General features: G+C 39.8%; 4 protein-coding genes across 6 annotated transcripts; 1 reads left to right on the forward strand and 3 right to left on the reverse strand.

Moving 5' to 3' along the window:
- Window positions 1-1,533, forward strand: LOC119074534 (ADP-ribose glycohydrolase ARH3-like). Its single transcript, XM_037180701.1, has 4 exons — window positions 1-287; window positions 350-574; window positions 636-903; window positions 1,079-1,533. Exons 1-4 carry the CDS (start codon window positions 116-118, stop codon window positions 1,470-1,472), a joined length of 1,059 nt encoding a protein of 352 aa, XP_037036596.1. The 5' UTR covers window positions 1-115; the 3' UTR covers window positions 1,473-1,533.
- Window positions 1,534-2,620: 1,087 nt separating this feature from the next.
- LOC119074981 lies at window positions 2,621-3,355 on the reverse strand. Its single transcript, XM_037181384.1, has one exon. It carries the CDS (start codon window positions 3,353-3,355, stop codon window positions 2,621-2,623), a length of 735 nt encoding a protein of 244 aa, XP_037037279.1.
- A 2,242-nt stretch (window positions 3,356-5,597) lies between these two features.
- LOC119074536 (tyrosine-protein phosphatase corkscrew) lies at window positions 5,598-15,037 on the reverse strand. 3 transcript variants are annotated; one of them, XR_005087207.1, is made up of 11 exons: window positions 14,812-14,973; window positions 14,018-14,335; window positions 11,745-12,114; window positions 8,192-8,312; window positions 7,441-8,121; window positions 7,308-7,378; window positions 6,967-7,247; window positions 6,506-6,625; window positions 6,365-6,429; window positions 6,114-6,292; window positions 5,598-6,062 (listed from the first exon to the last, which is right to left on the reverse strand). XR_005087207.1 is itself a non-coding variant. In XM_037180703.1 (10 exons), exons 1-10 carry the CDS (start codon window positions 14,823-14,825, stop codon window positions 6,222-6,224), a joined length of 2,112 nt encoding a protein of 703 aa, XP_037036598.1. In that variant the 5' UTR covers window positions 14,826-14,973; the 3' UTR covers window positions 5,602-6,221. The 3 variants fall into 3 exon arrangements, 2 of the variants coding, with proteins under 2 accessions (XP_037036598.1, XP_037036600.1); XM_037180703.1 differs by having other exon boundaries at window positions 5,602-6,292; XM_037180705.1 differs by lacking the exon at window positions 6,506-6,625 and having other exon boundaries at window positions 5,602-6,292; window positions 14,812-15,037.
- Window positions 15,038-16,903: 1,866 nt separating this feature from the next.
- LOC119074535 lies at window positions 16,904-24,115 on the reverse strand. Its single transcript, XM_037180702.1, has 16 exons — window positions 23,683-24,115; window positions 21,869-22,020; window positions 21,688-21,808; window positions 21,442-21,628; window positions 21,266-21,376; window positions 20,945-21,202; window positions 20,646-20,887; window positions 20,199-20,586; window positions 19,602-20,143; window positions 19,380-19,528; window positions 18,810-19,103; window positions 18,577-18,744; window positions 18,276-18,525; window positions 17,972-18,213; window positions 17,186-17,900; window positions 16,904-17,122 (listed from the first exon to the last, which is right to left on the reverse strand). The coding sequence occupies exons 1-16, from the start codon at window positions 23,798-23,800 to the stop codon at window positions 16,965-16,967; spliced, it is 4,095 nt and encodes a 1,364-aa protein (XP_037036597.1). The 5' UTR covers window positions 23,801-24,115; the 3' UTR covers window positions 16,904-16,964.
- Window positions 24,116-26,000: the final 1,885 nt, after the last annotated feature.

Consider the following 26,000-nt stretch of genomic DNA (forward strand, 5'->3'; position numbering starts at 1 on the left):
ATCACACATTTAAATCTGATGTTAATTGGTGTTATCAGCTGATCAGCTGTGTTCCGAAGAATAAACACTTTCACACACCGGCGATTTGACACAGTAAACGGAATTGCTACCAAATATGCGATTATTAACGAGCGCAATGCTGGCATCAAAATTCCGCGGTTCTATGCTAGGAGCTCTAGCTGGTGACTGTTGCGGTAGCCTGTACGAAGGAGAAAATACCTGCGATGCTGGGGAACGATTAATTTTGAAGAAATATTTCGACAAATTGGAAGGACCCTATTTCACAGGTAAAATGTGGTTTCATTTGGATGATTGGACGAGTGACCTTTAATTTTGGCAATAACTTCAGCGCCGGCACAGCCCTACACAGACGACACAGCAATGTCAATATGCGTAGCAAATGTACTCATTGAACATGGTAAAATTGATCAGAAACAACTGGCTGTCCGGTTTGTCAAGGAATACTTTACCGATTCTCGGCGAGGATATGGCGGGGCGGTCATTAACGTGTTCGGTAAATTAAGGAAGAGTAAATTTGTGGATCCATTGCAACCGGCAAGCGAGCAGTTCGGAGGTAGGCATAGAGAAATTTACGATAATTTCGTCTCGGTAATTTCATTGTGAAATCTTGCAAGGAACTGGATCGTATGGTAACGGTGGTGCAATGAGAGTCAATCCCGTTGCGTTGTTCTGTCACAAAAAAACATCAGACGAAGTCGTGGAAATGGCAAAGCAATCGGCTGTGATTACACATACTCATAAGCAAGGTATCGACGGAACAGTGTTGCAGGCATTGGCTGTACATGCAGCATTGCTCATGGATCCCGAACATCCGTTGAATACTCAGGATTTCGTTTCAAATCTAATTGACAAAATGAAAGCGATCGAAGTGGACGAGGAAGGGTAATTTGTTGTCAATTGCATTGGTTAGGAATCGGTCGTAGAGTTGGATTGATGGCTGAAAGTTCCATTTTTGAATTAATCAACGAACCGCTTGTGGCAATCAACTTATCGAACCGATTCCGACTTTTGTCCATCTAATGAAAGCAAATTTTTCTTATTAATTCCAACCGAACAGCCTCGGATTAGACGACCCTCGCCCATTTACGAAACAACTCGAAGCAGTCTCACGCTTTTTAACAATGAACAGCGAACCATCAGATGCGGATGTAGTGAATGTGCTGGGCAATGATGTGTCGGCTCTATATTCCGTACCAACGTCCATCTACTGTTTTCTGAGGGCACAGAAAGCGATAAACGGTATCGACAGCGAGAATCCGTTGCGACGAGCTATTGAGTACGCGATTTCGCTGGGCGGGGATACCGATACGATTGCTTCGATGGCTGGTGCAATATCGGGAGCATATTACGGAGAAAGTGTGCTTCCGGTGAATTTGGTGAAACATTTGGAATTGCACGATGAAATTACGGTGCTGGCGGACAAGCTGTATGAGGCCAGCCTGAAGGCTTAGTTTTGTTGTTATGTGAAACCATTTTTAGTTTTGATAAAGGAATCGTTGGTGTCTTTTAAAATGGCGTTTCACTCCTGTTAGCGTTGGCGGGACCATCGACTGTTAAAGTGTGTTAAAAGTGATGTGATTTTGCAATGCACAAATTAAGCCTCAATATTCTATCGATGGACTGAAGGTTAAAACAAAAACTGTGTGGGTTGTAATCTTGATTGTAATCACTGTCATCGATAAATGTCTGTCCCTTCACTTGAAGCTGAGGAAAGAGTGTTGTCAAGGAAAGTTTCTCATAACCAGACACTTTGGGCTCAACGAAGTTTTATCAGTAATATTGAACGAAATTTCCAAGTCTGTTGTGACACCACCTTGTGCTCATCAGCAGAACACGTAATCAAAGTTTAATCTTCAAACAGGTCAATTTTAGGTTGAGCCTAAAAATGACCTGTTTGGAGATTAATCTTTACTGCTGCACCCTGAACTAAATTCAATCTATTACTCTTCAAAGCAATCGAGTTATAATTGCATGGTTCGAGTTTCGGTGACTGGGCATTTCTACGCGGTTAATATCGTCAGGTATTATCATTTTTTAGACGACATTATCGTCCAACAAACGATAATATTGTCCTGGTTAATAATATTTTCATCCGAGTTATTTTCCTTCTTTGGAAAGTCGAATTTTTCATCCGAATCAAAGTAATTTTCCTTTTGTGAATTGTTTCGAAAACTAGCACTCATCATGAGATTGAGTCCGACTCCGACTCCGACTTCACTATACCCAGCGAGCGATGTATTCCATTCGCTATGCCTCCTAGATTACGCTAGGCCAACCAGGTATGTGGAAAATGGACAAACACACAAAGAACTGACCCTCAGCTGGTGTACAGTTCGACTAACTACGACATTTATGTTTAGTTTGTTGTTGCTATTCCGATCTCCGTGGGAGATTCACCATCTATCACATTAGTGACGAGTTTCCGGTCTCTCTGAGAGATTCACCTTTCATCTATGATGACTATCGTGCGTTTGCTCTGAGAATGGTTCATATTAATTGTCTTTATTTAAGATCTCCTTGTGAGATTCACCTTTCTTGAATACTCAGGTTTAGCTGTTAAGAATTTAATAACAGATTATAACGATACAAACTTGTGGTATTATTCTTCTTCTTCTTCGGATATATTGCCGTCGTATATGGCCTGTTCTACAGCTTTCATATCGAATTCGTCGTCTCCCACATTTGGTAACAGATCGGTGGTTCCCGATTTTGCTGCTTCTTTAAGTAATGTGTCTTCCCATATGAAACACGGCCGACCCACTTTGTACTTGCTATTGATTCGAAAGCGTCTCGCGACTTTAAGAATATGATCGTGTGGTCTTCGTTCAATGTGCCGGTGGTAGCGTATTCGTTGAACTATCACCCTTTTGACTATCGTTTTATTTTGTAGCATTATTTTTGGTTGCGTGCTGGATGGCTTGTCACTCGACGTATCGGACATAATTCGTAGTATCTGACGTTCCATATTTGTAAGCGAGATTCTGTTTCGGCGTGTCATCGTTGATGCTTTCAATCCATATATAGCTACTGGTGCGATAACGGTATTGTATATTTTCGTTATTAAGTTCATTGGAAGTTTGTGCAAGCGTAAGAACGGCAGAAGTGAATGCGTAATTTTATATGCCATTTTGATTCTGTCGCGTACTACCAAAGGCCGGTTTAGATTGCTGGTTATGTATGTGCCCAAGTATTTCATTTTCTCCACTACTTTGATGTTTAGTTTGCCCACTTGAAGCGTTGGTACATCGTTCAATTCGACTTTGTTTGGATCTCGGATTAACAGCTCGCATTTCTCGGGGTTGATACGAAGTCCTACCTCCTCTTTCTTAGACATTATTCACTTCACTTCACTGCAAAATTTTTATTCTAAATAACGAAAACAACAAAATTAATGCATTATCCTGAAACGGAAAAACAATTCATCATGAGATTGAGTCACTCCTTTATTGTTGATTTATTGTTCTATTATTATTGACGTTCTTAATTACTTAAGACTTCGCTCCTCTCACTTTCCATCATTATGAAGTAAACGTAGAGCTAAACGGAGTAGTAAGCAAAGTATATAAACACTGAAGGTAACGCAAATCCGCAAGAACACACGAAGCCATACTTTCGGGTGAATATAGTTTTTATAATGTTGGAAACAAGTCAAATTTACTTTGTTAGGTTGCAACACATGCCAAAACTCAATACTATACAACACACTTCCAACAACATTATCGCGCCAAACGTTACGGATGCAACATAACAAATCTTATATTCACCCGGAACTTGCTATTTCTTGCTATTCCCTGAGGATTTGCGTTACCTGCAGTATGTATATTTACCTTGGTAGTAAGTGCGATTACTATTTAACTATCGGCACAATATCTGTACTGGACGATAATATTGGTTTAGATGATAATTTCGTCCCAGGTGATAATAGAGGGATTCTTTTGAAAAACACCCTACCGAAATCGGACGCATTTTCTAGTGGAACTCTTTATATACTTAGAAACGACCCTAGAAACTAGAACCATTTTCAAAAAATTCTTCGAAGCTTGTGTGGCTGGTAAGCGGTCATCAAAAACCGAAAACTGGCACTTTTCTTACAAAAATTTCTTCACTTACACGAACCGTACAGGATAGTTTGTGGTGTCATTAGAAAGGTAATCACATGTCCCTATTGAGCCGAATAGGGACTTATTGGGTTCAAATGTCAACCACACTGAAATATGTGCAGTTGAAGTTTTCAACCGATAAAGACTGAGAACTTACACTGTTCTTACAGACGTTTCTCGAGGTACACGAAACGTACATGGTCGTGTGGGATGTCATTCGAAAGGTAATTTTATGTACTTTCAAGTCTTGTGAGGTTTGGATGCATATGTGATGAAATTTGGACACTTGAACATTTCAAATTCTATTTTATTGTAGTGGATGTATCAGCTCTCACATATTTCAAAATTTGCAAGAAATGGGGTCCCACCACATATTTCACATGCTAAGTCATAATTTTTTTTAAATTTAATATGGAGTGTTTGGTATCGTTTGAAAGCATTGTGATAGGGGTAATCTTATGGTGTATGAGTCGATTTTGCTGTTTGTAGTGTTCGACAAAGTTCGCCGAGGGTGGAAAATTTCAATATTTTAGCCGAATTCGAGACCGGAATCATTTTTGAAAATCTAAAAACTGGTTTTCTTTCGTTTTTGAGGCACTCTGAGCCTACCCAACAACTATCACACCTGTATAAAAAAAATAAAAAGTGACGAAAAAAATTTGCCATACAAAAAGGGTACCAATTTTTGATGAAAATTTACGATAACTGCTTCAATTGCGGAACATCAAAATACTTTTTGTTTGTAAAAAGTTTGGTAATGGGATGCTAAACGATAATAGCGAAGAAAAAAATATTGTTGTGAACTAATTTCAAAAAATATTTAACTTTAACCTCAAATTTAAAACTTTGTTTTTAAGAAAAGTTGGAAAAACTGCAAGGAAATCGGAAAATTCTGGAAATTTTTTTGTAGAGAAAAAAACTTTGATCTTTTAGCTTTCATTTGAGTACCCACTCAATGTTGTACGCTCATTCGTCGCTTCACAATAATTCATACAAGAAGCCTCTGCATTTGAAGTTTGAAGGGCTGAAAGGGGGGGAAGTATGGAGGGGATTTTTGGGCTACCCTTCCAAAACCTCATTTTTTTACATCCCAAACAATATCCAATCACTGGTATGTCTCTACCCGATCTGTAAATGTTCGGCCTTTTTTGGTCCTTATTAACTACACTACGTGTAGAAATGTCACCTCTCTCCGAGTTTCAGTTCCTATTTTGAGGAATGAAAAAATTGAGCGAATTTTCACCTAGCTGTAATCTGGAACTGAATTCGTGCAGAAGGACAGAAAAATCTCCTCATGACGAGATGTTAACCAACCAAGGGACTATAGTCTTCTTCATCTTCCTTCTGACCCTGAAGAATACCAAACTCTTTTGTTTTCCAACCAATTTGCACGTAAAATTGCGATGAAAGGCTCCGGATTATTTCTTCTCAAATTAAAGAAAATTGGCTTCTTTTACATAACAAAGAATTGGCACGGATGGAAGTAAATGATCAACAGTTTATTAGAAGTTTGTAACTTAAAAATTATTTACGAGAACACTAATACTAGATAAACATTTTACAATTTTAAGAATCTTATGTGCACAATCTCTGACGAACGGATTCATAGTACGACGCAAATCACTCTGCCCATTCCAATGCAGTCTATGAACGACAATTGTTTAGTCATTTTCACAGAGCTCGAAACAAACATCTTAAAACAACAGGATCAGCGCATTATACAACTTGAAAATTTACAAAACAAAACGTCTCCCATGACAGATTTTCAAAAATAAATTCATCATTCGGCTGACCCCGCTTCATCCTGCAATTTCGACAGATTCCATCACTTTACATCGACTGCGTAACTCGGAATTGATTTCCAGAATTTTTGTTTTTTTTTTGTTTTCCTTCGCCAAACAATAATTAGGCACCCCCTTCATTCCCCGTTCAGTGAATAAACTATGAATGCATCCCATAAAATCGATTTGAATTATTTGTGAGTAAACTGACCGTGCGTTGTACGAACGAATTTGTCGATATATCTGTGTGGCATGCTGAGCGAGTTAAAGTAATTGGTTTTTCGTTCGTCTAAAAATGCATGGTGTGATCAAACATATGTCATGCAGCCGGTTTTCTCGGTGGTGTCGGTGGTGGAGGTCGTGCTGCATCTTTGGGAATGTTTTCGTACACTGAATGGTAACAACAACAAAGGTTCGATTAGTTCAATGGTCTTGCTACAGTCACCCCCGTCTGCGACTTACATGTTGGTGTGAACTCGTTAACACGGCTAGATGATATTGGTTGTACTTGAGGTTCCGACGGAGACCTGTTGAAATGTTAAGACAAAAAAATTGATTTTCAGTCGCAAATTGGCCACAACAAAAGTAGTCGACACAACAAACCTCGTCTTATTGAATGCTTTACTATTGACTACAACGGTATCATTGCTTTTATTTAGACTTAGACTTGACATAGATGCAGGAAGTGGTGATCTTTGCAAATCATTAACATCGCCTGAATATCTAAAATACGAGTTGCTAATTACACAAACACGACAAAATAGTGTGAGGAGGAGGGTTAAAACATGCACATGGAGAGCGTAATTGGAATATTTTCTTCTTTCTTCTTTTTTCGTAGTATGTGCACCAGTGCAACACAATTAGATGAACAAAAAAAACAAATTAATTTTCGACTCAAAGAGTGCCTACATCACATCACAGCTCCATTGATTTAGTTTAAAAAAAAAATCGTCTTCCCTCCCTCCCTTCAACGACGTTCATGCAAAATGTGATTTTTGGATTGAAAGAAACACTTAGACGCAGCTCAACGAAATACAATTAACGAATTGACCGAATCGACCTACTTGATATTAGAATATTCCCGTCCCGTTTGGATGCACTGCTGTTCGGCTCGTTTCACTTGGAACAGCGTTTGGATGTAATGCTGAACCGCATAGTAAACGAACTTGTACTGGGCTTCTGTTTGCACCATACCGGATCGTTGCGATCGGACCATCTGAATGGTGCGCTGAATGTCGATTTCAGTGTCCAAACCTTCGCGAATGATTTGATCGATAATCATGTCGATGACGATGAACGTGCCGGTACGTCCGATGCCAGCGGAGCAGTGAACGCATATCGGTCCCTATGGATAAAGCGAAAACATGAACAAATAACTGGTCCAATCCACTCAATCAATCATTACCGGTGTCACACCGTCGACCATAATTTGATCCTGTCTGGCATTGACGTCATGCAAGAAGTTCAGCACACATCCTAACAAAATTATCGATTAAATGTCATCGAAGACCATTTCAATGTTAATGTTGAATACGAACCGGGATCACTGGGAACACCATGATCGGGCCACACTTGGAAGTGGTACTGATAGATGCGTCGTTCTTCGTTATTTTTCCACGAGAACAGAAACTCACGCAACGTGTAATCATTGGTGGAACTTTCACTCAGACATGTCACCTTAGCAGCGCCCCATTCTTTCGTCTGGCCCTGATCCGGCCAATATTTGGCGCATTTATTTTTGCCACGTTCCAATTCTTTGGTAGTCATAACAATCACACGCGTATTCTCCTGCCAGATCATATTCCAAAAGTCGGCAATCATAATCGGCAAACAGCCTTGCGATGCAATGTACGTCTTGAACATATCCTTTTCGTCCCGTTTACCGGCCATGTTAAAGGCCCGCGACGATATCGACTCGCTGCGTTTGTGTTTGGCCGAATCGGTTTTACGGTTGCATTGACTGCATGTGCTCGATGGTATTGTGGCCGATTTCATGGCACATTGCACGCAAATTTTGTTCAAAATTTGACAATTCTGGCATGATTTCTGTTGCTGGGCGGCCGCACACGCAAGACATGACTGAACGGATAGATTTTCCGACGACGATGTCATATCACATTGATCGGTTTCGGTGGGTTGGCGAATGTAATTGGCGTTTATGTATTCGGAGCCCGGCACCGACGGGTCGACATCTTTCAATTTGACGCGGGTGTGATCGACTGAATGGAAGGGAAATTTTTTGTTAGTTTAGTTGGGTGATAAAGTAACAGGCGCGTGCAGTCTACTCACATGGAAGAATGTTTTTGTAGCGATTCTTGTTTCGATTTTCCATTTTTTGACCTTCACGCCGAGAGAATGTGTGACGACATTCTTGTTGTTGTAGAGATTCGAATTCTTCCCAAAATCCACCCTGGAATCAATCAGCCAAATTTGAATTAAATTTGTTCATCTTCGACTAAAATGCTTAGTTCTGACGAAGCCATGAGACTACCTCTTCATGTATTGACAATATCCGAACGAACTAACGTTTCGATTGTGTGATAGCATAGCTTCTCATATGACCCATTTTATGACCACCCATGATGACGGAAAAGTAGAAAGATTCTATGAAGATGTCGAGAAAGCTCTGGACGAAAACCCTTCACATTACCAATATCTAATCAGTGATTTCAATGCGAAGCTGGGAAAACGAGAAGAAGACTCCGAAGTTTCTATTGGTAGTTTTAGCAACGACCAAAGAAATGAGCGTGGAAATACTCTACTCAACTTCCTACAGCAATGAATTCATTTTTTGCCGGAAAGCCTCAACGGAAATGGACTTGGGCTAGTGCAGATGGTGTAACGAAAAATGAGATCGATTACATCATAACTGGCTGTAAGTCAACCGTTAAGAACGTTACGGTCCTAAACAATTTTTCAACCGGTAGTGATCACCGAATGGTTCGTGCAAGAGTCACGTTAAATACCAGATTTCAAAGATCACAACTAGTTCAAAAAAGTGAAAGGATTGACGTACAAAGGCTTTACACACAAAATGAAGAATTTGCTGCGAAAATGACTGCCGAATTAGATAACGTCAACAATCAATGTGAAACATTGGACGAATTGAATACCAAAATCGTCGATACAATAATGGGTTTCATGAAATCCAAATGCAAATCCGTCCAAGGGAAAGAATCAAAACTCAGCAGAGAAACATTAGACCTGATCGCAAGCAGAGCAGAGTTGGTAAAAAACGGAGGACGAGATTCGGTGGAATACCGGAACCTGTCTAAAAGTATCAACAGAGCAAGGAGATCAGATGAAAGAAAATATAATGTCCAATTGGCTCAAAACATAATTGAAGCTAACTGCAATATGAAAGTCCTACGGAGAAAAATGACAAACGCCAAAAAAGAAATCTTCAAATTACGAGACAAAACAGGAACGATCCAAACGGATCGAAATGCGATATTAAATATTGCAACAGAATTTTATGAGAATTTGTTTTCTTCAGCAAGACAGAGTCCAACGGAAGAAACCGAAGATAGACCAATAATAAGAAACGTGGGATCGGAGGATATGCCCGACATAACTGTTGATGAAGTCAAGGCCGCAGTAGCCGAGATGAAAAACAAAAAGTCTCCCGGAGAAGATGGTGTTCCAGTGGAAGCCATTAAACTGGGTGGAGACTCCTTATTAAAGGCAATCACGGCTTTGTTTAATCAATGTCTCCAATGGGAAGAAGTACCAGAGCCTGGGAAAATGCGGTAATTACATTGCTGCATAAAAAAGGAGACATAACAAAGCTGGAAAACTATCGACCCATAAGTCTCTTGTCAACACTCTACAAGTTTTTTATGAAAATCATTACGAAGAGGAACACTAACAAGTTCGACTTCTACCAACCTGTTGAACAAGCTGCTTTCAGATCTGGTTTCAGCACAAACGACCATTTGCAGGTGATGAGAACGCTTATTGAGAAGTGTCGTGAATACAACATCGACATAGTCTTGCTATTCATAGACTTCGAAAAAGCTTTCGATTCAGTGGAAACATGGTCGATATTGGACGCATTAGACGAATGTAGAGTAGACTCAAGGTACTCCAACACAATTCGATATGTGTACAAAAATGCTACTTCATGTATAAAACTTCATAAGAGCACGGAGAAATTCAGAATTGGCCGAGGTGTAAGGCAGGGTGACACCATTTCACCGAAATTATTCACGGCGATTCTGCAGAGTGTTTTTAGGAAGTTAAACTGGAGTAAAATGGGAATAAAGATAAATGGAGAGTACCTGAGCAATCTCCGCTTCGCTGATGACATTGTACCGATAGCAGCGAATCTAGGTCAGGCTCAGCTTATGCTACAACAGTTAAGTGAAGAGGCAAGCAAAGTTGGCCTCAAGATGAACTTATCGAAAACAAAAGTCATGACCAACATCGGGGACGATAGAGAAATCAAAATTGGTGACACTGTCATTGAACGAGTCGACAGCTATGTATATCTAGAACATAAACTGAAGTTAGGTCTGGACAATCAAACTGCAGAAATAAGACGTAGGATTGGTCTTGCATGGGGGGCAGCGTTCGGAAAACTCAGACTCGTTTTCAAAAGCAAAATGAATAATAGTCTGAAACGCAGTTTTCGACACTTGTGTCCTTCCAGTGCTCACTTATGGAGCGGAAACGTTAACGTTAACGTTAACGGAAAGCATCCGAAGATAAATTGAGAGTGACACAAAGAGCCATGGAACGGAGTAGGCTTGGAATAACACTCAGAAACAGAATGACGAATCAATGGATTCGACAACAAACCAGGGTCGTTGATGTCATGGAAAGAATAGCATCTCTGAAATGGAGCTGGGCGGGACATATTGCAAAAAGGACAGACGAACGTTGGACCAAAAAGATCATGAACTGGCGACCATATAAAAGACGAGCTATAGGTAGACCACCAGAGAGATGGACAAACGGAATTAAGAATATTGCAGGTACAAACTGGCAGCAAATGGCAATGGATCGTACGAAATGGAAAGAAGTTGGAGAGGCCTACATCCAGCAGTGGATAGAAACAGGCTGAAAAAGAAGAAGAAGAAGAAGAAGATAATGAAAATTCGAAAAAAGTTTGGGTACACTCGATGGCAGACCCAAAGACATGGTGAAGCCTTCCTTCTTGATAACTTCACTACCTAAGGAGTTTACGAAATATGTTTCAGTTGAACATTTCGTATTGGTATAACCAGACCGGAGCCTTTTTTAGGCATAATTGCAATTTCATCACGAACTTATCGCGTACGAAGTATATGAACAAAATAAGCTAGATCCTACGAAGTATGTGAGTCATTGTGCCCTTGTGTTCGAATGATTTATGAAGCCAACTTTGAGAGTCGAAAATGTAACAAATTGAGAGGGAAGGCAATAACAAATTTCTCTGAATTCTTAGACTTTACATTGAAGAGAAGAGCCTTCATTGACTTAAAGCTATCGCCTATTTCAGCCAAGATTGTTGATGGCTGAGAATCTAATAATTTTTAGGATCAATATTGTCTACCCTTTCGCCTTTCATTTCAACAGCTGCCATAGATCATTAACTGTCGCTGACACGCTTGAGTAAAATATCGTTTCACAGTTGATATTTTTACGCTCGACGAGCTAAAAAAACGATTGAAATTCAAATGAATCGTTCGTCGTTATTGCTGCAATTTGCACCTAATCTAATCGACAAGAAACGAATGCTGCTAGGTCACATGAACACGACAGGAAGTAACTAACATGATTACCAAATGAGACTTCCGGCATCAGCGAATTCATTAAATTGAAAAGAAAAACAAACAAAAATAATTTCGTTTAAACTCACCTTGCCATAGCAATGTCCACCATTCTCCTTCTGTAACTGTTCCACCCGCGCATTAATACCAGCCGCAGTGATTCGAGTGGCGTTAAACGGTTGCCGTAAATGCACAACCGTTCCGCACGTTTCCACCATTGGATTGCGTTTGTAATGTTCGATCAGTTCGCACAGAGTGGTAAATTTCTCGCCACCGCCCACATCGTATTTACTGTCCTGCCAGCGGATCATGACGTGGGTTACTTTGTCGTCGGTGCGCACGGATAGAACAAAATCGCCGGGTTTCGATTGCGATTCGCGAACTAGAAAGGAACCATTTTTACCGCGTTCTAGGATCAGTTTTTCGGCTTCTTTGCCGGAAAGATTGCCGTGGAACCATCTGGAATGGAAGGAAATGTTTTTATATTTTAAAAGTGACAAGTTTTCTGCCTGATATTTATAGATCCATAACAGGTTTTTAAGGGCGCGTAAACCAAGAGTGCGTACAGTAATGCCCGGTGAAGTTCACTGTGAACGTAAAGTTTACTGGTTAACTGTGTTTACTGTGCGCGCTCCAACTGTTTTTTGTTGAAAACTGTCAAAGTTCAACATCCATCTCTCTCTTCCCTCTACCTATGTTTGCGATATAGATCATCTTCGAGGCCGTTTGAAATGCCATCCACGATAAAAATAATGTCATTTGAACGAAAGATTTTACCTATTGTTCGTTCTCTTTTTTACACAGGATTTTAAATTTAGTACTCAAATGGCAGCTCCTTTTTGACATAAAATTTTGGGTTAAATAAAACACAACGAAAATAATCTGAGGTTACGTTTGAAAGTTACGTTTGGGAGAAACCTTGTTAAAACTGTCAAGGATTCGCTAGCGAATGCTGACGAATTATTGCTGGACGTGTTCTAAACCAGTTTCACACGGAAGAGCTGATGTTTTCGTTAAATTAAATTAACGAAAAAATATTCAAAATTTTAATTGAAAAAAGTGACTACGCACAGCACTGCTACGCTAGTAGCAGTGCTGTGGACTAAGACATTAAAACATTAGCATCTTTCTCGGTCAATGAATAATTCAACCGTCTGCACATGTTTGATTATGAAAAACGTGCGGCTTTTTAAATTATCAATTTCGACGAATGGTTAGGTTGTTTGTAATTCGTTTGGTATTTTATCGGCTTTCCACTTTGCGAATTTTAATTAGTAGCACGAATTTGTTCAGCAACAGTTTGGTAAAATTTTACATCGCCGATAACGACTTATTAGTCGGGTGCGAGTTGTCCAAAAAAGCCGTTTCTCTCATATTGAATGTGAAAAGCGATTTTATGGTTGATTATCGTAGTTGGATCGACCAGTAACTCGAATCGCGATGTTGGCAAGCTGGGATCGGCTTGGTTTGGTCTAGGGAGCCGACGTTGCCTAACACTTCTTTTCGCTCTATGAAATTTTGATTTTTGAAAATTTATTTAAAAATATAAAATGAAATATTTTTGACATCGTTCCATGGGCGAAAATATTCCGAATGGTGTCTATTTTATGTTAAAAATAAAAAACGTTAATTACTTTTAAAAAAAAGCATTTCTCGGATTTTCCAGATTTGCACACTTTTTTGTATTGATGGGCGCCATCTTGAATTACAGCGCCACCTGCATACATTTTCAATCACTTATATTTTTCTCGTATGTTGAAAGCTTCAAGGAACACAGGATTTTTTTCCCACTCAATTCGGATCAAAATTCAATTTTATAGAGCCGAAAGAAGTTTTAGCTAACGGCAGCTCCCTGGCCCAGACCAGGCCGATTCCAGCTTGACAACATTGCGATTCGAGTTCGTGGCCGACCCACCTACGATAATCAACCATAAAATTGCTTTTCACATTCAATATGAGCGAAGGGACAACTCGCACCCGACTATATTACTCTGGAACCGTTCCAGTGCAACGTCAAGAAGCTTCAACTATCCCATTTTTTTTTAAATAGAAAAAACACAAATTTATTAGCGAAAAAACCACAAACAGACCTCGTCGGTATGTATAGGAACGTCTAAACGCTTGTGCCAACATTGAGACTCTGAATGGAGAAAATTCACTGATCCCTTTTCACCTTTACCATTACCAGCTCAATGTGATTGTAGGTAACTACATATAAGAACTTGTCGGAAATGTCTTATCAATTCGTACTTTGCAATGACAAATTTCAACGAATCGAAATTATCAAAATGATGTCATGCCCCGCAGTAACTTTATTAAACGACGTCCCAAATCCTATCCCAATCAACAATATTGAACTCACCGTTCGGTCGTCGGTTCAGCACAGATCAGTGGCTGCTTCAATTCAATGATCTGACCATTTTTCTCCTTCAATTGTCCCCCATTTTCCATGTAGTATTGCACCAGTTCCGACAACGTTGCGAACTTTTCGCCACCGTACAAGTCGAAAAAGTCGCCGTTGTTCTGGATCTTAATGTGGGTCACCTCTTGGCCGCGTCGCACTGACAGTGTGAATGCACCCGGACTGGACGACGACAATCGGGCAAGGAATGATCCATCGAAGCCACGATCGAGTAGAAGGGTTTCAGCATCTTGTCCGGATATGGATGGATGGAACCACCTGCGAAAAATGGGACATGAACGTTAAAACAGCAGATAGGTTGTAATAAACAAATTAAGGGAAAAAAGAAACAAAAAATGAAATTTGATTCTCTTTGTCGGATTGATGCAAAAGTCGAGGCAAAAGTGAATTGATTAGTCGAACTTTTGAACACGGAAAAGCAGTTAGGAAAATGATTATCGCACTCTGTCAGTGAAATTTGAAACAAGAAGGTAAAGAACGGGAAGTGTTTACACCTCTGGAAATTACTTTTTGCCAACATTTATCAATTAGACCAAATGAAAACCTTGGCATATGCGGTCTATATTCGCAGTTGCATATTATAATGATCGGGTCTCTATATAGATGGGTGCAGCAGTCACAGAATAAAGGAAATAAAGAAAAAAACTTTCACAAATATGTTCGCAAAATGGGTCAATGCAGTGACCAAACATTGAGTGATAGTGTCGAACGAACTACTACTACTACTAACTTACCGTCGTGAAGTCATTTTGCAATGCAAAAACGTGTTTTAAAAACAATTTTCACAATTTGCAATTTATACTTCTCCACCAAATGTCAAATGCTAAATGTTTTTTTTTCTCGTTACCGAGAGAAATGTTACGGGTATATCGGGTATATAAGGTGGGTATAATATTGTGGTATACGGAGTGACACTTCAAACGCAAACCATTTTTCTTGTTGCCAAGTTGGTTTTTCTTGTACACACTGTCTGTATATGCTCTTATATGGGTTCTCTGGTGGTCTTGCGCTTCGCAAAGTGAACACACACAACCTGTTTCGGAAGATGTAGTCTAGTTGGTGTGATCATTCTTCAACAGATTTGCGGCATGTTTTTACTTTATTAGTTGGATACGGGATAAGTACGAGTTTTTAGTATCCGCAAATCGCCGAAAACCCACTTACAGTGGATATGTGACGCAAGTCCCTTTATCATTTCATTTCATTTATATTCATAAAAAAGAAATCTTTAACAAATGATCCGCGTAGCTTCAGTATGTATACAATATTAAGGAGCTACATAATGTAGCATAATGTAACATTATACACTTACAAAAGAACTGATATCGGTTGGAGCGGTTGGAGTGACGCTCACAGTTTTGACACGCAAAACGAGCCATCAGAACAGTCGGAGCGTTTGCTGCGACTGAGCCCCGTGCAAACCCGTATATCTATTGCGTACGTGACCCTAGTGCGTCTGTCACCCTACTTTGACCGTAAGCCTATTGCGCCGGTTAATGTAGTTAAAGTAAAATTATTATGTAATATGTACATCTTACAAATTGCGCATAGCGCAATTACGAAGCCCCGTACGACGTTCCTTTCAAATGAAACAAAAATTTCAAATCGCCCTAAAATTTTATTTTTTTGAAAGGCCTAGTATCGGCCTCAGTCCGAGGACCCAAATTTAATTTTTTTTTTCAACTACAGTCTATTCGGCCTTTGATTACCTTCCAAATGAAACAAAAATTACGAAAAACGGATGAAATTTACTCGAGTTATATGTGAAATACACATAGGGCCCTAGTAGCGGCCTTAGGCCAAGGACCCAAATTTAATTTTTTTTTCAACAACATTCTATTCGGCATTCGATTACCTTCCAAATCAAACAAAAATTACGAAAAACGGATGAAATTTGTTCGAGTTATATGTAAAATACACATAGGGCCCTAGTAGTGGCCTTAGTCCAAGGACCCAAATTTAATTTTTTTTCAACAACATTCTATTCGGTGTTCGATTATCTTCCAAATGAAACAAAAATTACGAAAAACGGATGAAATTTACTCGAGTTCTATGTAAAATACACATAGGGCCCTAGTAGCATTTCACTTCTAAGGCCCTAACTCACGGTCCACTCACCCAATTTTAAAAAACTTTTTTTTCCTGGATTGGTATTGACAATACCTATCATTTGCCGTGTCATTTACATTTCCATCGTTTATTTTGCCACCAAAAGACCTTAAATCACTTAGGTGGCCCTAACTCACGAAGGGCCGACCCGAATATGCCCATCTTCGAACTTAGCCTCACTATTTCGACTATCTTTCAGGGAAAAAAAATTGAAATCGGATTTGATTTACTCAAGATATCGACGTGACAGACGGACAGACGGACAGACAAAATTTTTATTGCAGATTCGTCATCTATGAACATAGGCAAACACTTTGCCCTTACCGTCTGCTTCGAATTCCATCAATTACACATGGCATCGTAATCCTATAAGCCCCTTTGTACTTCGTACGGGGCTAAAAATGCGTCACAAATGGCAAATTATGGCGATAGTGTCAACAACTCATTCAAAAAATTGGTTATCAGAAATAAGTCACTGTTTGATTGTAAGGAAGGTGCATCTGTGGGAGATGATTCGGCTTGGCATCCTCAACATCTTCCACTTGGCATCTTCCTTAAAATGAAAAAAGTGACTTATTTCTGGATGCCAAGTTTTTTGAATCAGTTGTTTACACTATCAGTCAAAAAACCCTTAAAGGGTAAATGTGACGCAAGTCCTTTATTTTTGGCAAAAATTTCCCCCGGTTAGTCATGAACAAATAGGAAAAAACATTTTCAAAGTTTTTAATTCAACAAAAGTGGGGCGAAATTCGAGATTGTCCAGACATACAAAACATTCTCATTGTTTCACTCCTTCTGCGTCTTCGGTATTTTCAACCTTTGCAATGAATCCTTTGCCAGCATTTAATGTAACAATATCGCCAAATTTCAGAATTGTGGTAGCTCCAGCAGCTCCAACCACACAAGGCAAACCATATTCTCGCGCAACAACTGCGCCTGTGTTGTGTGTAACCCAAAAAAATCATTAAAAAATCATTTAGCTTTGATCATATCACAAACCGTGAGAGATGAGACCGCCAAGTTCAGTGACCACACCACCCAAAACAGGAAAATACGGACTCCATCCAATGTCCGTGCTATGAGTCACTAAAATATCACCCGCACGAATTTTGTGCACTTCACTGAAATCCTTCAAAACGCAGGCTCGTGCCGTTATCACTCCATCGCAGACCGGTGTGCCTGTGACCTTTGTCAAACCATCATAATTTGTGTTATCCGTGTCATTGATGGGTCGGATAAGGCCTCTGTTCACTTCTTCGTATCGGCTAGTATTCCACACCGGAAAGAGTTTCATGCGACGCATGGCTTTGTTGATGATACTGTATTTGTGGGTGCATGATGGTCGGAGAAGGTCGGACAATTCGTACCGTGTCATGTAAAATATTAATTCCTTATTCGGTAAAAGACCTTCGGCGAACATAAGACCGGCCAGATGATGGTAGGCTTTTCGCATTTCGTGGATGTAAGCGATGAGCACACTTTTTGATGTTTCTCGATTTTGGACGGAAGAGATGCAGAGTGGAAGCAGATGGGAGAGAATCTTTCGGGTGAAATTCTTCTTGGGCACTTTCAGCTGCCGAATTATTTGATCTTTTGTCAGGTCAGCCTTTTGTTTTTTATCCAGGAGTATTGCCCTTGAACTTCGAGACGTCGCTTGGAGCATTTCAATGATTTGCTCGGGTTGCATTTCCCACGTCTTTGATGCCAAGTCAAACTGAAATGAGAGATGTAAAGGGAGGGAAAATATGAATTATTGTTAGACCAAGTCCCATCACAAAACTGTACCTCCTTCAATGATCGATGTCCATGTTTTTGAAGAAAGTCCTTGGTCAATTGGAATGCACTGACACAATGGGTTTCTAACCATTGCATTCCATCTATCGGCGCAACCGTCTCAAATTCCTCAGACTTTCCACGTAAGTAGATTTCATTAGCTATTTCCTTCAGCAATCGCGGCACCTCTGCTGATTCTACGGGGATGTATCCCAACAATAGGCCAATATCGGCGTAATGCTCATTCGTCAACTCTGCAGAAACAGCAAAATTTTATCGAATATTGTCCTCGAAGGCCTCGAAGATGCACTTTTACCTTCAGTCCCTTCTGCCAAGAACAACATCGAAATCAGCTGATAGAAAACGCTTACCATGGATAGACTTCCATGTGTCCCAAAAATCAGCCCCAAATGATCCTCATCGTCGATTTCGAATGCAATCACTCCGTTAAACGCTTCCGCTGTGTACTCTTTGAAGTCGGCCAGATTTTGCTTCGAGTACCGGTCTTTGGATGAAGTGCCGAAATTCTTGACGATTTTCAATATTTTCTTATTCTTCCAAATTCCCTACACGACACGAATGAGATCAAGAATGCGACAGATGAATGATTTACCAACCTTCACAATATCAAGCATTTGATCTAATTTTTGAGTGGCAGTAGCAATTCCGTTTCGATGTTTTGCTACCCGGTGAATTTCTGGCGTAACGAACTCATGACCACACACTGAAACAGCTTGCATTTTATCTTGAATTGAAAGGCTTTCACGGACCACTGGCATGAAGCACTGAGTAGTGACATTTGAGAATTTGAATGGGAGCGTAAATCCATCTAACTTATCGATGAACTCACCTTGAAAATATCAATAGTCACCCGGAAGCCTGAAAACACAAATCCGCAACTGAACAGTCCGCCATAGAAGTCTTTTTCCTTGATTATCAATTCGGAGGTGGATTTGTTCAGGATAGTAGCTACTGTTGTCAGAGTCAATGGCGTCAAAATTTCCGGAAAGACTTCACCTACATTTGCAAACGACGTGTAATCATCAGCACTCATGATGGGTGTGTCTAATTCGTGCAAAAGTTCCCAGTTACTGTACGCGTGGAGAGTTGTGATTGGCCGGGACTGAAGCAGATAGATCGTATCCTGGAAAGAAAATAGTTGGGGAAATGTTGGAGATGACGACTGAATTGACTTTCTAGTTAAAGCTCAGAACAGTTCAGGTCAGGATAATTTTAGGAAAACAAGCTGACCAGATCCAGACCTGATTTCATTCAAACTTGTCGGGATCCAGGTTACCTGAAATGTTCACACCAATTTTCAGGTAACCTGTCAGATTTCTGGTCAGGTTACACATTATCATATCAGGTTCGTGTCATTCGGGTCGTCGATTTTTTCAGTTACAACTATGACTCCTTATACCTTGTGCACTGCCCATTCAATATCTCTTGCATTTCCATAAAGTTTCTCGAGTAACACGCCAATCGTAGACAACTTCAAAATCTGTTGATCGCTCAGACATGATTGACTCTGCTCCGTTGGAGATTTTGTTTGCTCCTCGACGGTGTTTCCTAATCGTTGCATTTATATAAAAGGTTCGTTAATTCAATGGCACATTCTACCGTGAGGTGATATTAAGTATACCCTGTGACGATGTGGACATGTGTAGGTAGTGTTTCTTACTGCCGATGTTCTTCTCCAGTATCTCAAGACTATTCGCTTTGTATTTCCTATAAACTATAAACGTATCTGGATCTACGGCTCCGCTTACTACGGTTTCTCCTAATCCATAGTTGGCAGTTATCATAATCTTGCTGGGATCACCACTAGCTGGATGACGTGTAAATAGAACACCTGCGCAATCTGATGGCACCATGACTTGAACGACAACAGCCATTTTCGAGTCAACCGGTTGAACGTGTTGACGACGGTACTCAACACTCTGGTAGGTGAACAGTGACGCCCAACATTTTTTGATGCTTAAGAGAACTTCGTCTAAATTCCGAAGACCCAAGAAAGTTTCATTCTGACCAGCCGACGATGCATCATCGGAATCTTCTCCGATTGCAGATGACCGAACGGCGAATCGTATATCTTGGTTGCTAAGAGTGAGTTGGTTAAAGGACTTTGCGACCGCATCGATTATGTCGTTCTCCAATGAAGTTGATTGGAATTCTGCGATCGCCCTGAAGGATTTTCTTTGTTCTAATTTTGTTGGTAAAAAATGCTTGTCGAACTGACCTCTCACAATGATCCTGCAACGTTCCGTCCACAATACCATAAGCTACATCTTTAATGCCTTTGATTAAGTTGGCCAGATTGGCGTTGCGTGCCACTTGTAGATTGAATGCACTGACGCTAACAATAAAACCTTGCGGAACCACAAACTCCTTACTTACTTCAGATGGTTGGATCGACGATAGAAGTGCTAGTGAGGCACCTTTACCACCTGAAATCAGAACGCTTCTGGCTTCATTATCGGTAAACATGTGTGTAAGTGTAGTGTCAGGTTTGGTCTCCGTTGCCGTTAGAAAATATTTGTTTGAATTGTCCTGTACTGTTGGTAAATTGTTGGATGGGTTAGCATACCATAGGACAGCGGTTCCCTTTCCTTGGTCACCGTTCAGACCTAAATGAAAAGTACAAATTAGGTTAAACTCTCGTTGCTAAAACTGGCAACGCCCCTACCAATTTCGACCGGAATTAGATTGGCTATCCAAGGAACCGGTTTTTGACCATCAATCGGCACCGATTGCGTTTTCAGAAAGTGAACAGTTGCCGAGTACATCTTTCTGTTGGCTTTGAATTGGAAGGTCATTGCTTTTGGTGCTATTAGGTTGGGATCTTCGGCCAAATGAATCAACCGAAAGTTAGTCCAGCTGATCGAATGCTCTTTACCATTTGCCGTCCGAATGTAACCGAACGGTAGACTATCGACAGACAAATTTCAATTTTTGCTCAATCTCAATCTTAAATCATTTCTCAACTGTGTCATTGACTCTTCGTAACTGCTAGCCCCAACAACAAACACAGTTCCATCCTGGCATACACCATAAATGTAAGCGTAGCGCCGTTGATTTTCCGAGTAGAATGGCAAGCACCTTCGTTGACGTGCACCGGGAAGATTGAGTTCATAGGATTGCATTTCGTAGGACTCAGTTCTGAACATTAGATTTCGGTCATCGATAAAGACTTGACCGAGCAGCGAGCCGAACTGATCGTAGCCGCCGAAGTCTGGAGTAGATCTGATAGCATATAGAGGAATTGAAATATTTTTCATTTAAAGAAAAGAATGGAGAGGTCGTTACAGATAGTTTAACCAATCGCCACTTCTCCACGGTTCAGTTGCCAAGGATGTGGATCTCAAATTCAGGCTCCAATCGTTTGGATAATGCTGTGGGGGATTTGAGGCTGACCAACTGCAAGAACGCGAAATTTTATTTTATTGACAGACCAGTGGATCAGAATCTAGGTTCTCTCTCACATAAAATTGAATTTAACGAATCGCAATTCATCGTCGTCGTAGTCAGTAGACCATTCGCGTCGGACACTTGACCGTAGCAAGCCATTAAACGTGATTCGCAGTGATTTGAAAGGAATAAGATTTTCGATTCGTAGGCCTTCGGCCTCGAACAGTGGAGATGAGGAAACGCTTTTCGTGTTCGGATGATCTTAAAAGGTAATTTTATGTTAATTCTGACGCATGGTGCTTGGGATACGTTTACCATACCCGGTAACGTATAAACTGATCCATTTTGTAGACGTAAAATAAGCCAAATTTCAGTGTCTCCTTCATTGCGTTTCGTCAGTTTTATAAAGAGTGAGTTTCCTTCCTGGTCGCTTCCATACACCTGTAATTGATACTCTATTCCAGAGAATGATGGAATTTAAGTTTTTTTTTCTTGCATTACCAATTGACTGTCACTGTTGCGGTGATCCGTTGCTATTTTAATGTTTTCACTTCTAAAGTAATTAAAGTCCGACAGCTCATTGAATTTGTAATCATTTTGTTTGGCTCGGAGTTGACGTTCGGCCCAGAATTTTTTGATGAACGTAGTCCAACCTTAAATGAGCAATGTTACGAGTTCTTTACGACTTTACAAACCATTAAGAAAAACAATTGTAACAAGCCGGCTCTGGAAAATTCTACCACACAATTTTCTCTTTGGAACCACTCTTTGATATCCTGTCCGAATTCTTAATTATTAGTCTGATGAACAAAGCTCAGAGGGATTCTTTAGAAAATTGAATTTTCGACCCATTTTTTCGGGATGGGCTACAATATGCTGGACGAGGTATTGAGCCTCAGGCGTCGAAACCACTATCAAAAAAACTTCCATAGGTGAGTTAGTGGTAGTTGCTAAAAAGCGAAAAATGACATTTCCGGGGTTCCGATGTCACTAGAATTGAGTGACCAGTGTGACTATGGGTTAAAGAAAAAATTCAAAAATTTGGTTTTGACTCCAAGTGCTCAAAATAAGTAGATTAATAAGTAAATAGTTAGAAGTGGAGCAGGTCTTTGTGTATGATTCCAAAACGACTGACAATTAGCGGCAGTAAAATTTCAGCATGAATTTACTTCAGCTGTTTCCAGCTGTTCCGCACACAGAATCAAAACAGTTTATATGGTTTTATGCAGCTTTAACCGTATAAACAGCTTTGATTCTACTTGTAGATCATCATGATCATCTGAGTACTTACTCCTCGAGGGAGCATAGAAAGTCTTCAAATTGTCGCCATCGAATTCGGTTTGGTACGAGCGCCATGACTCCCGTCCATTGTTTCCCGGCTTTCCTCGCTTCGTCGACGACTGTTCGTTTCCACGTGTTTTTGGGCCTGCCCTTTTTTCTCGTTCCCTGTGGGTTCCAGTCCTGTTTTCGCGATGCTTCCCGCAGGGCGTTGGTTTGTGTGGTCGCTCTAATTCCACTTCCGACATTTGATCATCACTTTCATTTTCTCGAATTTGGTTTGGTTCCACAAGTCGATGTTTGAAATCTTTTCTGGCCAGCGTATTCTCAGGATCCTTCTAAGGCATCGATTGACGAAGACTTGTATTTTGGTCTCGATTGTCGATGTCATTTTCCAAGTTTTGCAGCCATAGAGCAATACTGCGATGCAATTTGATTTGTGGATCAGCTGAAGTAAATTCATGCTGAAATTTCACTGCCTCCGACTGTATCGTTGTAAGTGACGACTTCTGCGATTGTACACAAAAAATGTAACAACAAAAATTTGGAAAGAAAATTTCTATTTTCGATCTCTTTGAGCATCTTTGAATGTTTCGTTACTACTCACGCAAGTAAAAAAATATCAGAAAAATCGGCGATAAAAATCTAATTGAACTTTAACCCGATAAATGAGTGAGTGAAGAAGAAAATTTCAGAGGTCAGTAAGATGTTTTAAGCAACACGTAGCTGCAACTTAAAATTTTGTGGGTGACATAAAGTTAGACCTTTTATCAGAGCACTTGGAAGTTCAAATAATGGAAAAAATAACATTTTACGAGACTAATTACGACGATTTTGTCAGTTGTAAATCCACTTGTCCATCCATATCTTCAAAACAAAAATGCTTTGATAAAACTGAATAAAACCGAATCCGGCTTAATGAAAGTCGTTGCGTATTTGAATAGAATTACACAATTTTGATTCATTTTTTAAAAACACTTATCTGATCCAACGACAGTGAGATTGTACGTGCGTTTCCCATTTTTCGGTTCACTTACCTGGAAGTGAATAATGACCCACTTTCCTGGCTCCAGATTTTTGAAATACCAAAATATATCCGACAATAGCACATGTGAACACAGCGACACTTTGCATTATTTCAATTATGTCCATCATTTTGCAATTTCTTTTATGACTTAAGAAGTGTCTTGGAGATATTTACAAAAGCACACAAACGATAAGACTAAACCGTCTCGAGTGTAGGAATCAGTTATCAGTGCTGATTGAAGAATAAATCTAAACAAATGGTCAGAAACGAAGTTAATCTAAACTGAACTCGATTTAAACTCTCCAAATTTACAGCCGCTGGCTGGTCGGTTATCATAATTACTGTTATCTACATTTTGTCTTTATAGTGTTGAGATACGATATCGGACTCTTTCTGTATGGTGGATACATAAGAAAGAATGGAAATTGCATGTATCACAATTGAATTGTTACTACTTCAACATAAGGTTTAAACCTGCATTTGTGATAATGTGATAATTTGTGATTTGAGACAATTTCGATAGTTGTTCCGAGTGGAGCGAGATAACGTTTTCAGTCCAGACACTTTTCTTATTCAGTCACGTTTCTATTCACGCCGTCAGTCCGCTCAATATTTGAAATTTTGCAACGGATCGGGTGCGATTTAACGTTCAGGAAAATTTCATGACTGCCAATGTAAAAATAAATAAATTCCAAATTCTTTTGTTGACGTGATCCATTGTTTACATTCAATTTCATTCAATTTGGAATGTATTGATCAAATGATATTGGGAATAATGGACTAGTTAATATCCCTTTCATCGATAATATTGTATTTTAACTATATAATCACAATCTTTTTAAAAGAGGAGAAAATTCTTTCAAATCGAAAAATGTGAAAGAGGTTGCATTCGACGGAAATCTCAAAATAATCAGAGGAAAAGTAAATGCTTCAATGAAACAACGTACATATGCCGTTGAGGTACATATGATTGCTCCTTTTTACTATAGACATAGGTTCCTTAAGCTAACTTATTTCTTAGATACGCCTGTCTGATGAATATGAAGTTGAGACTTGCATGCTCTGTTTATGGTCAGAGGGTCCCGCATCTAGTTCGAAATTGACAATATCGCTTTGCTCAATGGGAATCAAAAAGTCATTGTTTTTCTTTAATGGTTCCGGCAAATCTAGTTCGTCCGGTCCAAAGTCATACCAGCCAGATTGAGACTGATCGAGATCGCTTTCTAGTTCATTGTTTTGCACCTCGGGTCCGAAGTCGTACCATTCAGACTGATCAAGTACAATTCTGAATATTCAAGTTTCTGCGTTTAAATGATTATGTTTGAATTTAGAGCGCACTTACGGCGTGAAATTCAGTAAATTTGCAAGTACGCAATAGGGTTACAGAAGTATTTTGATAGCGGACGCATAAGAGGGTTGTAGACGTATTAGGGTTACGGGCGTAATAGGGCTACGGGACGTATTATAGCTACGGATGAAATAGGATTACGGGTTGTACGGGGCGTAGTCGCAGCAAACGCTCCGACTGTTCTGATGGCTTGTTTCGCTGATTTGGCATCTATAGACAACCACAATAGGTTACAAACGTATGTGTAAATCTACAAGACCCCAGTACTTCGTACGGGTCTAAACAACAAATTCCACGACATCGTAAATTTTACCAAATTGAAATCTTCAAATAAAAATGGATCTGTATTTCAAAGCCTAATGTCTGGACATAGAATTTCATTAAAAATCAGACAGGATTTTACTCAAATCTAAAGTCTGTTTTTGGGAAAATTATACTAACACACACATATGGTATGATAAACAATCAAAACACATTCTTAACAATCAATGTGTTTACTTCATTCATACGTGTTATGTGCGCGCAAAGATGACTTTAACGTAGAAATGCACTGTATGCAGGTTAATAGAGTACTGAAACTGGACAGTGCCACTTGTGACGCAATTTTTAGCCCCGTACGAAGTACGAAGGGGCTTATAGGATTACGATGCCGTGTGTAATTGATGGAATTCGAAGCAGACGGTAAGGCAAAGTGTTTGCCTATGTTTATAGATGACGAATCCGCAATAAAAATTTGGTCCGTCTGTCCGTCTGTCCGTCTGTCCGTCTGTCCGTCTGTCCGTCACGTCGATATCTTGAGTAAATCAAATCCGATTTCAAAATTTTTTTTTTCCCTGAAAGATAGTCAAAATAGTGAGGCTAAGTTCGAAGATGGGCATATTCGGGTCGGCCCTTCGTGAGTTAGGGCCACCTAAGTGATTTAAGGTCTTTTGGTGATATTTATGGCAAAATAAACGATGGAAATGTAAATGACATGGCAA

Source organism: Bradysia coprophila, unplaced genomic scaffold (genome assembly GCF_014529535.1).
Source record: "Bradysia coprophila strain Holo2 unplaced genomic scaffold, BU_Bcop_v1 contig_151, whole genome shotgun sequence".
Taxonomy (NCBI): domain Eukaryota; kingdom Metazoa; phylum Arthropoda; class Insecta; order Diptera; family Sciaridae; genus Bradysia; species Bradysia coprophila.

Coding starts and splice junctions, on each gene's coding strand:
- LOC119074536 (XM_037180703.1), bottom strand. Junction 12,115..14,017: donor GCTGAACCGACGACCGAACG/GTGAGTTCAATA, acceptor CTTCCATTCCAG/ATGGTTCCACGGCAATCTTT. Junction 6,293..6,364: donor TAACGAGTTCACACCAACAT/GTAAGTCGCAGA, acceptor GTTACCATTCAG/TGTACGAAAACATTCCCAAA.
- LOC119074535 (XM_037180702.1), bottom strand. CDS start 23,800: ATGATGGACATAATTGAAATAATGCAAAGTGTCGCTGTGTTCACATGT. Junction 19,104..19,379: donor TTGAATGGGCAGTGCACAAG/GTATAAGGAGTC, acceptor TTTTCTTTCCAG/GATACGATCTATCTGCTTCA. Junction 17,901..17,971: donor GACATCGATCATTGAAGGAG/GTACAGTTTTGT, acceptor CTCTCATTTCAG/TTTGACTTGGCATCAAAGAC.
- LOC119074534 (XM_037180701.1), top strand. CDS start 116: ATGCGATTATTAACGAGCGCAATGCTGGCATCAAAATTCCGCGGTTCT. Junction 288..349: donor GGAAGGACCCTATTTCACAG/GTAAAATGTGGT, acceptor CAATAACTTCAG/CGCCGGCACAGCCCTACACA. Junction 904..1,078: donor ATCGAAGTGGACGAGGAAGG/GTAATTTGTTGT, acceptor CCAACCGAACAG/CCTCGGATTAGACGACCCTC.
- LOC119074981 (XM_037181384.1), bottom strand. CDS start 3,355: ATGTCTAAGAAAGAGGAGGTAGGACTTCGTATCAACCCCGAGAAATGC.